Source organism: Anarrhichthys ocellatus, unplaced genomic scaffold, assembly GCF_004355925.1.
Source record: "Anarrhichthys ocellatus isolate YVR2014 unplaced genomic scaffold, GSC_Weel_1.0 scaffold10, whole genome shotgun sequence".
In the NCBI taxonomy this organism is placed as follows: domain Eukaryota; kingdom Metazoa; phylum Chordata; class Actinopteri; order Perciformes; family Anarhichadidae; genus Anarrhichthys; species Anarrhichthys ocellatus.
Genome location: NW_022280040.1, coordinates 6702989 through 6714772, shown reverse-complemented (window position 1 = coordinate 6714772; position 11784 = coordinate 6702989). Strand labels below are relative to the sequence as shown.

Here is an 11784-nt window from a genome sequence, read left to right as displayed (position 1 = left end):
AAGTTTTGTATGTTACCGACATTATTATTGGGTAGAAATAATGACACAGGCAAAAAAAAATCTTGGAAAATATGTATATTTTTTTTGAAGAAAGAATAAAGCTTTTCTTTGAACTTAATCATTCCATACACACAACTTTGTCAGCTGTTGTGATTATTATAAAAGTATTAAAACATATAAAAATACAAGTAAAAATCAATTACAAAAACTCCAATAGCTCAAAGATGAGATCAGGTTGGACTGGTCCACCTCTGATGCTGACATCTACTTTAATCTCTTTGGAACGATGCCGGATGGCCCACCGGCACCCTCAAGACCCCGTTTCACTGGTCTCACCGGGGTTGACACTAAAAGTAGAATACAGACCAATTAGAAATCAACAATACTAACAGAATAAAAAAAAAACAACAAGATTTTTGAATATAGGAATTCTCTTTCAACCAGATCAACAAACATACCAAGTTGTCTCTCGGTCTCCTTCAGCTCTGTAATCTTCTCCTCCATTTCTCGTCGCTTTTTCAGCATTTCAGGAGACTTTATGTTCTTTAAGTGATCTTCACGTTCCTTTTCTGCCTGATCCCTCTTCTCCAGAGCTGACCTGTGCTTGCTGAGCAGGTCTGTCCAATAAAATAAGAGGAATTAAAGCACAATCTGACTGAACAGGGCTACAAAAAACACACTTAGAAATGTGAGTAACGTCACCTATATGTTCCTTTAGAGTGTAGTAATGCTGTGGGAGGGGGGCTCCAAACACTTGTAAAGTGTGGATCGGAGGGGCTTTGTTCTGTGCGCCTCCGAACTTGCCCTTGGCACTGATCCTGTCGCCCTGTCTGGTCAGGATGGTGGGACACGGCCCCTTATTCTGTACGACCTGTAAGAAACGGCACATTTAGAGGAACAATAACCACGGGCCAGTAAATTTACGGCACGCCTCCACCAGCGAGCATCACTCACCGCCTTTCTGTAGCTGTTTCCAGAGTCCAGGTCATCAATCAGAATAGTGTCTCCGAGGATGTTTTTAAAAGCTGCAAAGAAAGCAGGAAACATTGAGACAAATCTAAACATTCAGAACTTATTTACCGCTGAAGAACCTTCATAAAGAGGAGATTATAGGAGACAGAAGAGCTTAATTGAGATGCCTTTTGATACATTTATGTTTCAACGTAAACAAATTCCAGAAAATCCCTGTATTAAAAGTCATTTTAATGTGGCAAAAGAGACTCAATTTCTGCTCCAGTGACTGGGCCCCCCGATGAGAAAACCCCTCCACCCCTGCGAGGTTGGATCCCAGATGGAACCATTTACCCAAGACTCAACAGGAGCAGAGGGGGGGCATGTGGGAAATACTACAACATCAGCAAACACAAAGAGACCTGGGAACCCTCTAAAAAAGCCACAGGAAATGGTAATATAAATCTGCAATGAAAGAACAACAGCGAGGCCATGTTAAACGTAGCAGGGGAAATCCATCTGAGGCAGCTCACCGATGTTGCAGCTCTCCTGGTCGTGGGGGTAACGCAGGAGGTTCCTGGCGTGGACCGGGTTCCCAGGGGGATCAAAGAGCATGCGGCCATTTCCTATGTGGGGCATCGGTCTGCAAGCAATTCAGATGTTAGTAGAGAGACTGCTGAGCTGATCTGAACATTGTTTTACAATTCTTTAAAAAGGTAAAGCTCCTCAACAAAAAAAATAAAAAATATGCAAAAGATAAATAAATACATTCACACAAATCATGCCCGTCACAGTGAAATCTTCAAACGTCTTGTTCTATCCGACCAAGAGTCTAAAACTCAAAGACATTTAGTTTACTGCAATATGAAAACCAGAGCAAAGCAGAACAATCCTCACATTGGAGGAGCTGGAACAAGATCACTTGTGTTTGAACAATGACTCAAACAATTGATCCGTTCTTAGAATAGCTTTTAAAAATCTATTTTTTTTTAAAAGAACTCATTCTCTCACAGAGAGAGAGAGAGAGAGAGAGAGAGACTTCAGCTTTTGGAAATTGTTACTCAAACGTTTGACACTTTATATGCCAAACTAATTTAATAATAAATAAAAGTATCTGTACATCAATAAATAATAATAATAATGCAGCCCATATAGCATAATAATGCATAATGCATAATAATGCAGCCCATATAGTAATGTGGTGCAGATTTAAACACAACTCTATTGTAACATAACCAACAAATAGGAAAGTCATTGTAAAATCTAAAACTGTGCAGCGTGGGCTGCTAAATGGTTAGCATGTAATTGCTAAAACATGCATTAAGTACCTGTCATCAAGAGGAAGTTGCTCTATATATAGCAATAACTTTAGTCACCATTATCTGTACTTAATAAATAAAAGACTCTGAAGTCTTATTTCATAAATTCAGAATGTTCATTTACATTTAATGGCCACATTTCAAAGCATGCATTCATTTGCATGATCATTTCCTTTGAATTTAAATGCATCTGATGTGATGAATGAAAACAGGACTTCAGATATTTTTACAGTCCATTACTTAGTCATCCTGATTGTCCATACAGTAAGTGTACTTGTTCTATTGTGTACACACAACATTCATTGCATGTCCACAAGAGGAGGGATTCTCTGTTGATCTTCCTTCTTTCTAAACAGTCTGTTCAACGAGGAGGTGCCACAAGATCTTTAAATGATTATTGTTGGGAGGCTTGGAGCAGGAGTCTGCTTAAGAATTAAAAACTATAATCAAGGACACAGGAATCTCATCAGGAAAGCTACTCCGGCACCGATGCCAAAACTGGAATAAATGATGGAGCGTGAACAGAAACACAGCTGTGCAGGAACTCCTTATTTAAAAGAAATCCACTATTGACAACAGAAGGATTACCTGTTGCCTTGTTGCACATAAACACTGTCAAGGCCCATAACCTGCTGCCGCCCTTGGGTGTCGTCGTAGATCCTCCGTGCCGCCGCGGTCGTTTTGGTGATGACACAATCCATGTCGCCCCCGATATGCCAGGAGATGACCCTCGCAGCATCGTCATCCTGCACAAACGCCAAGTGGCCGACCTGTATTCAGAAGGTGAAAGGTGAGAATAAACCGTGGGGCTTCAGTCCGACCAAAGCTTCTCTCAAACTCACAGATTACCACAAACATTGATTGGACGCATCTGTTACACTATGGGTTTGTTAAGGCGCTGAGCCAACAGAAAACTCCTGCTTTTCTTTGATGTTACCATTCCCAAAACATCCTGCTGCCCGCTGAATTGATCGCGAATGGAGCAAACTCTTCTGGGCATTTTCAGGATCATGTCGATTTCAGTTCCCTTTTCTTTTAGGACTCTGTCAATATCCGGGATCTACGAAGAACAACAAATATGCAAATGTAATCCCCGCTAAATATATACATATACACATACGTATATAAATGAGATTTCTACATATACAGAAGTTGAGTGTGAATAGATTTAACATCTTACACGTACAGTTTGTGCAATTTCCACCTTCCTGCTTAACAGCTCCTTTCGAATTTCAGCCTCTTTTCTACCGGCATCCAGGTGATGAGCTGTGATGGAAGAAGTTCTTGCAATTAGAGACCGTTTCAAACACATATTGGCAGACAACAATAAAGCACAGACACAAGTTAAGTTATGTAAATACTCTAAATGAGTCTGTGACACCAAGCATCCAAAGCTGCTTTTTTAAATGTCTGATTCACGGTTTTGTTTTCTTAATCTCCGATCAGAAAGTTCCACATTTTAATAAAAATAAATCATTTTAGTCGGACAATATTGTACGGCTGCTTGTGTTTAAACAAGATTTAAGAACTGTGGCTTGTTTGCAAAAATAATTTAAAAAAAACAACACACACTTGTCCGGTAGCACACTGCACTCAGGCTTATTTGGACCAAATAAAAGAAGAGGAGATAAAATCTTACAGGTCAGCAAATGAAGGAGTTCACTATATGTGGTAAAGATGCCTTTGTATGCAGTGATAGAAGTAGTGAGCTGATCTTTCTTCCTGGACAGCTCAGACATTTTCCGTTGGCTCTCAGAATCTAAATAAAAAGATAAAGAGACAAAGTTTAACGTTTGGTCATATATCATTCATAGTCTGACTTATAGAACATTTTATGGCTAAAAACAAGGTGAAAACTGAGTTGACAGTGTTTTCTGATAAAAAGAAATTCCCTGACTGTAATTAGTCATAAAAATAATACAAGGGTTATTATGAACGAGGCTTTATCCAATGTTCAGAATTCTGTTCTGGGAATGTATGTAAATAAGCACATATTTGATAAGCTAATGCCTCATTTGCATATTGAAACCTAACATTTTAGATGATTTGTCTTAATGTACACACAGGTGACGTATCGTGGTAATATCTATTAGTTAGAGATATATCTATAAAACCAAAACTCTGCATAGTTGGATAACACTGAATGAGGAAAATGGCATTTTTGTAATTAAAATGAAAAAAAAATAAAAATGTAATGACACATTTACTCAAACTTTGCTTTCGCATCACTTTTAAACTGCTGACAATCTAATTTATACATGAAACATGACACAGATCTCAAAGTGTTCTCATGCCATACCATTGTAAAAATGGAAGGGGAGCTCAAAAGGAGCGAGGGGCGTGGGAACCATTAACACTTCAGGTTTGAAGAGGAGGATGTATGCGCTCCCATTCTCGCCGGGGCTGTTCTCCATGATAAGCAGCCTCTGTGGAGAATAAATGATACAATTATCATATGTGCGATGTGCATCATGGCGCCATTCCAAAATAAAAGCTGTGTTTGTTGCTCACATTAATGTGGGCCTTTCCTTCCACCAAGCGTATCGTCAAGCTGTTGGTTTTGCCTTCAAACAGCGGGAGGTTTTTGTTGCCGTCTCCACTGACGTTCTTTATAGAAACGACCACCTTCCCGTCCAGGTCCTGACCCGCTGGGTTTCCATATGAATCCTGGAATCAGTCGAAGCAACTCTATAAACTGCAGCTTTAAAATTAATCTGGAAAGCTGTTTCTGCTCTGTTGCCGTACGTAAACATTCACGCTCACCATTATCTTCAGAGTCATTTTCTCCACCAGGGTTCGGTTGGCAATGGCCTTGCTGTCGGAAACAACTGGTGTTGGTGGCTGAGAGTCGGGTCCCAGTTTGGCAGGTTGATTGGCCACCACATTTATCGAAATCTAGGAGACAGGTCTCAACTCAACGAACAACCAACTTTCCTTTTAAACGGACATGCTTTGTATCGTTACTGTCGGATGTGTGAAGGCGCTGTGATGTTTCCACATTCAACCAACCCGATTACTGTGCAGGACTTTTCTATCGTCTATTCGTAGAGAAAACTGGATGGTGTACTTTCCCACGTGTTCTGGGATCTCTTTATCTCTGCAGTGAAAGAAAACAAAAAAACATATTTACATTTCTTAAAGGAATAGTTACCGTTGAACAAAGCCAGGCAAACTGTTTCCCTTTGTCTGGTCTCGCTAAGATAACCGGCTGCTTGCAGTACCTTCATATGTACTGTACTGCCATCAATCTTATCGACCAACTCTTGACATATTTCTAATTGACAATAAACAGTCATTAGCCGAAATACAATCTCGGAACCCGTCAGCTATCGTTTGATGATGTTTTAGCCTTTTATTAGCTGAAAAAGAAAACGGTTATTTGAGTGTAAACTAGCTACTTGTACCCCAGAGATCTTGATAGCCCTCAGAGGTTAAAGGCTTCGGATATTGTTTGTTTTAAACGTCCTGCCACAACTCAGGCAGAACAGAACCAGACAGGATGCAAAAGCATTTTACCTGAAGTGAAAACGGTCGTTCTTTTCATTCTTCATGGGTTTACTACACTTCAGCTCAGTCACCTAGACAAGAGAAGTAGCAGTTTAAAAGAAAAGCAATTTTTAAAAAGTCAGGGACAGTCCTTCTGCTTGAGAGTAAGTCACTCACCGTTTGTGGAGGCGTGTTTGCTGACAGCAACATGGATGCAGCGGCGGGGTTAAAGGTCGTCATCGGGCTTCCTTCATCAGACACCACGGTCACCGAGAAGACTGAAAGCACACACACACACACACACACACACACATCTCCCTTAGTTTGCTAGGAGACGCATAAACCGGTTGCATATAGTAAAATAAAAATAGAGATTTGATTAAGACGCAAACCTGGGAAGTGGCCTCCAGCAGGAAACACGGCACTGGTGTTATACTCCACCGACAGGCTGACGGGTTTGTTGGGATCAGGTATGACTGTGAGATTCACGATGAAACCAGCGATGGGCTTCTGGTTCAGGGAACCGTTAAACTCAAGCTGATAGTTCCCCCTGGTGGAACAACAGGGTAACAACACTCCCGTCAGTGACTGGTGGGACATTAGCTGTGTCTGGAAATGTGGCTGACTGATGATACAACCCCTGATTTGAGACACCTTTATTACATTATGATGACATGATGCTCCCTTATATATGGTATTATAAAGTGACACTTACTTTGGTCCGCTCACACTACTTATAGTGAAAGAGGCTTTCCCTTCTGCGTCTACGGGTTGTGAAGTAACAGTTGCTGTCACCTACAGCAACAAGAGGGTCTCTTTACATCGTTTCCACTTTGAGATCTCTTACTGACTTTTTGAAAAGCATTAATAAAGTACGTGTTGTGTTGCTCGTCGAGCTAACCTTCAGTGCCGGGGCTGAAGAGTTCACTTTCACCACGACCCTCTGGTCTGTAGTCGGGTTTCCCCACTCGTCACACAGCTGGACAACGAACGGTGTGGCGATGCCTTGGTCATTCAGCACCTGCAACGGCTGAGTGAAAGAAATAAAAAGATGTGCTTTGACACTTAGTTTAACCTGCTGAATATATATGTTGTTTAATATATGTTATGAAGCTGGAATCACAACCAGGGTCAGCTTCTTAATCCCCTCGTCCATAAAGTAAAAGTCCTTTCTTACCGTCGCTGGCCCACTGATGAGTTTAAGCTGTGCAGGGACTCCAGCAGTCACTTTAACTGTGACGCGTTTCACAAAGCTCCTGTAGGTGAAGCACAACTCTTTGGGGCCAAGAGGGCCAGACTGGAACTGCACCCCCGTCACCAGAACAGAGCTGCTGCTCCCCTGATTTCAACATATATACAGCAGAAATTATCTTCAGGACATTTACACAGTTTTCGAAGAAGTATTCAGATGCTTTACTTAAGTAACAGTATTGGGAACGCGATCTAAGAAATATTTTGTTATGAGTAAAAGTCATGCATTCAAAATGTTACTCAAGTAAAAGTACAGTAAATAAGCATCAAAGTGTACTTGGAGGACTCATTATGCAGAATAGCCCATGTCACTATTATATATTAGTACAGAGCATTTTTATTTATTTATTAAATACTTAACAGCTGCTTGACAAATAAATAAAATAAAATGAGCAACTTAATCATCATATTTGCTACTATATTTATATATCTTTCAGGGGAAAACACGGACTTCTAATAAGCGCACACTAAGCTGCTCACATTCTACAACAAAGCCCTTCCACCATTAGTAAATTCACGAGGGACGGAAATGTCCAGGCAATAAATGAAAGCTCTTCCCCTTTCGGGCACTTGCTCCTGTCAGGAATGCTTCCGATGCCAAGCAGAGAAGGAATCGAGAGAGACTCCTTTTTAATCTCAGGAGGCTTTCCTTCAATTCACGTTTTATTACCTTGCTTAACTCATGCGTATATCAGGCTGTGCCTGGCATTTTTATGGTGTGTTGGTCGGAGAGAAGGTGACCTCTTCACCAGGGGGTGACTCAGCATGCAGGAGTAAGACGAGTCATTTTAATTGTGTGCTAAACAATTCCTTTCATTTCTGAAGTTTTCCTTTAAGTGTGCGCGTCTCTTTTCCCACCTGCCAAACAAAGGCGATGGCCGATTTGTCCAGACCCTCAGCTTCCACAGTCATGTGGTTCTTACAGGTGGAGGTTAGTGTCTTGGTTACATTATCAAACCGGTCAACAAGTTCCAAGCCTGTAGAGGGGAAAAGATGCGTGTTATCCAGTGTGCAACCGTATCCTCAAAAGTAAGATTTCTGGGAGTTTATGTTCATACTGACTGATGTTTCCAGGAAGGATTTCACCCAACTTCACGGTGTTCTGGATCAGAGTTGCTTTGAGTCGGTTTGGTTCATCCGGACGAGGCCTGCAAACAAAACAGGAGAGGATGAAAACTTCAAAAGTAGATATAAAATATTTGGCATTTTGGGAAATACACTTATTTGCAGAGTGTTAAGTGAGAATATCAATACCGCTCCCACATCTATCTGTTAAATATGAAGCCTGGAGATCATCATTAAGACCGGCAACGAGCAATGTGCTAGCTTGGCTCTTTCACAACACTGAATCCCAGCTTTGAGTCGGGTATGTGTCTTACACTATGTAGAAGGAGACCGACACACTCTGGTCTTGGTAGGACACCTGGTAGAAGAGCGCCGGCTGCACCTGCTTGGGCACCTGTAAGTCAGGCAGCTTCCCCTGGACCAAATCTTCTGCATTTACATCTCCTGTCCAGTTAACCTTAAACATAGTCACAGTGAACAATGACAAGTCAGCAATAAGATGGGAAATGTTCATTAATCACACCATTTATAAAACGCATAATCTGCATAATAGGATAGTATAGTAAGTACAACAGGCAGACAAGGCATTATTTATTTATTTATTTATTTATTTATTTATTTATTTATATGCCAGGGTCACCTTGATCATGGAGGCTATTTCAGCAGTGGGAGGAACCTGTCTCCCAGCCTCATCATACAGCTTATAGAACAGGTTCTCCAGCGAGCCTCCAGCCAGCCAATCTATCTTTTCCTTGTTCGTCAGCACCAAATTCTCACTGCAGAGCTCCATGCGGGAGACTCGTGTGCTGGGCACCACCTTCAGCTCCCTCCCGACCACCGGCATCTTCTTCAGACTCTTGTGGGGGAAACGAAGAACAGGCGGAGACATCACAACCAAAGTTTTTAAAATCGGGGAATGTTCCAACGAAACAGAAAGCTTTTTAACTTACAGGCATCTCAAATTTCACTTTGAGGTTTTGTGGTTCTGCGTTGATTATTTTCAGGTTTATGGGCTTTGTCACAAGCTGTCCGGCTCCTGTGGTGCTGCAGTCGATTGCCACTGCTGGAAACCCCTGAACCTGATTTGCAAATAAAAGGATGAGGATAAGTCCACAAACATAATTTTTCTATTTCTATTTATTCAGATTATATAATTTAATGCAGATTATATCATTTAATGCACATTGTGCACAATGCAGGCGACTGTGGCTAAGTGGATAGCAGGGCCGTCTTTCAATCAGAGAGTCGGCAGTTCAATCCCCGGCTCCGCTAGTCGCATGTCGATATGTCCTTGAGCAAGACACTTAACCCCAAAATTGCTCCCGTAGCTGTGCCTACGGTGTAGAAATGTGATAGACTCTGAATTGTAAGTCGCTTTGGATAAAAGCGTCTGTAATGTAATGTAACATCCATACAGTACCTGGCAGCAAACGATCTGTTTGTGGCGAGCAGTGATGTTTCCAGCCTCGTCGTGAATCCGGACATTAAACGTGACAGGGTTTCCATTCTCTACTGTGATTGGGTTGTCTTCTGGCATCACGTGGAGTGAATGTGGACTACCTGAAAAATGTATGCGTGTGCAGTTATATTCCTTGCTTAAGAGTTGAGTTCAGGGGTTTGCTCATGTATCAGTATAATCTGGGGTTAGTGATAGCTCATGCATCTAAAAAACTGTCGCACATTCATAAAGCTGTGATGGGACACACGTTTCATGTACTTTCATAAAAACATGTCAGTTCACTAGCGGCCTTCAGCAGCGTCGCCATCGCTGTGTCCCAAGGGAACAAGCAGTCCTTTGTGCATACGCTGCTGGTGCAGCTTGATCAAAGAGACTCTGGTACACAAAACAGAGTCATTAAAACACAGATGGTTGAATGGTACAAAGCCGGGGACGGATGGAAGCTTAAGGTAAACTTAACTTAAAGTACGCCCATGCACAAAGAATTGATATGGTGTAGACGGGATGTCTTCATAACGAGCGTCTACAGAATTGATTAAATATAAAGATACAGACAGTAAGTCTTCATAAAGAAGAAGAGCAGGGGACGTTAGGGGTACATCCAAATAAGGCTTCATTAGCAGATAAATGATATATCTCATGTGACCAGATGTCCCAAAAGCCCCAAAATACCGGGGCTGAAAGTGCATCATTAATCCTAACTGTATGACACGATGAACGAGATGACTGTCTAGAGGAACATTGAGAGCGGGAGGGTGAAAAGAGGAGGTCCGATCATAAAAAGGGGGAACAAGGGTATAAGTTATTAAGTTTAATATAAAGTTAAAGTCCAATAAGTTGATCACAGACATGGAAAAAAAAACACAACAAAAACATCGTCATACAGCTGAGAGACTATTGAGCGTTTCCTCAACTGTCAGGATGATTATTTACACGGAGAAAGATAAGATGCTAAAAAAAGCACCGCTGACAAGATTGTGGTCTGATCCTCATCTTGATGTTCGCAGCCAACAGATTACCACTTCAACCACAGATGGATGACGTCCAACTGTCATCATTTCAAGGTTCTACTCATTTTTCTAGATGAATAAGTAAGTGCAGTCCTACCAGGAAGAAGACAGATCTTGATCGTCTGCGTGTCTGTCTTCAGGCCAGGCAGGGTGACTTTCAGGTCATACGTCTGCAAAATAACAGTTGGAGGATAAGCAGTCGGCGTCTCTTCTCTTGGGTATCAAGCAATTTTGTGTCAAATGTTGTACTCTTGTCTACAAGGCTGAGAAGAGATATTTATCTTTTTGTAGGTTTGCATCTCGTACTGCGTTGTGATTCTTTTATGTAACATATTTGTTCCTTTCGCGTCAATAGGCAGACTAATGTCTTATTAATAGGAGGCATATTGTTTTTCTAACCTTTGATTGTTGGTAACTCAGGACTTTTCCTCTTGCTTCGACACCTCTGATGGTGATCGTGGTCCCACTGATGTACACAGTCTCGTAACTCAGATCCAGGCCACTAATTAAATAATAATAATAATAATAATAATAATAATAATAATAATAATAATAATGGTGCTAGAGCTTACTAGCAAAGACATAATAGGATTCATGATAAGCTTTCAAATCAGTTACATAAACTGCCGTTAGATAAAAGCACATGTCACATTTCAAGCCAGAAGAAAAGTAAGCTGTCCACTGAAAACAAAACAAAACTGGGGTTTAACTTTTTGAAACGACAGCAGCCGATAAAATAAAGTGACACACCTGCATTTGAGTACAGGTTTGAGATCAGGAGGAGGCGCCGCCGAGTGATCGTAACCATCTTTTATAAGCAGAGGAATGTTGAATGGCGCTCCTACGTGAAGAGTGGCGCTCACTTCACCGACAACGAAACTCTCGGCACCCCCCGCTGAGAAGGATTAAAAAACACAGTGGACGTGTGGGACTAGGGTATTTAGAAATGATAAGAAATGTGACGGTTGAAGTGTTGTGGTTTTTTCTTACCGTTGATGGTGAACTTGAGTTTGTAGCTTGGAAGCTCTTTGCCTCCAAAGACGGAAGCATTCGTTTCGTTTACCTTCGTGTTTAGGAACAGAGTATACTTCCCCAGGGTGGTCAGAGTGTCTGCAAAAGGTGAGATGTTTGCAAAATTGATAAATTATATTTAAGCAGACAAAGATCAGGGCATCCAAAAGTTAACCAATGTGGTAAGAAAATTAATTAAGAAATGGTGTAAATCATTTATTTATTTATTTAT

The 11784-nt window shown here is 41.2% G+C and overlaps 1 protein-coding gene across 1 annotated transcript in view; it reads right to left on the bottom strand.

Annotated features, from left to right (window-relative positions):
* Positions 1–60: 60 nt before the first annotated feature.
* The window catches only part of smchd1 (structural maintenance of chromosomes flexible hinge domain containing 1), a 20499-nt gene continuing 8775 nt past the window's right edge, over positions 61–11784 (bottom strand). Inside the window, exons 19-47 of the mRNA XM_031850263.1 lie at positions 11532–11651; positions 11292–11436; positions 10941–11043; positions 10639–10711; positions 9493–9632; positions 9023–9151; positions 8713–8928; positions 8387–8529; positions 8070–8155; positions 7866–7984; positions 6934–7095; positions 6658–6786; positions 6472–6551; positions 6149–6306; positions 5934–6034; positions 5787–5848; positions 5280–5367; positions 5034–5165; positions 4782–4937; positions 4570–4696; positions 3910–4029; positions 3457–3536; positions 3208–3330; positions 2859–3040; positions 1485–1594; positions 955–1025; positions 703–871; positions 459–617; positions 61–347 (exon numbers count right to left, since the gene is read on the bottom strand). Of these exons, the coding sequence (XP_031706123.1) occupies positions 265–347; positions 459–617; positions 703–871; positions 955–1025; positions 1485–1594; positions 2859–3040; positions 3208–3330; positions 3457–3536; positions 3910–4029; positions 4570–4696; positions 4782–4937; positions 5034–5165; positions 5280–5367; positions 5787–5848; positions 5934–6034; positions 6149–6306; positions 6472–6551; positions 6658–6786; positions 6934–7095; positions 7866–7984; positions 8070–8155; positions 8387–8529; positions 8713–8928; positions 9023–9151; positions 9493–9632; positions 10639–10711; positions 10941–11043; positions 11292–11436; positions 11532–11651 (3566 nt within the window). The 3' untranslated portion in view covers positions 61–264. The remainder of the gene's footprint in view (positions 348–458; positions 618–702; positions 872–954; positions 1026–1484; positions 1595–2858; positions 3041–3207; positions 3331–3456; positions 3537–3909; positions 4030–4569; positions 4697–4781; positions 4938–5033; positions 5166–5279; positions 5368–5786; positions 5849–5933; positions 6035–6148; positions 6307–6471; positions 6552–6657; positions 6787–6933; positions 7096–7865; positions 7985–8069; positions 8156–8386; positions 8530–8712; positions 8929–9022; positions 9152–9492; positions 9633–10638; positions 10712–10940; positions 11044–11291; positions 11437–11531; positions 11652–11784) is intronic.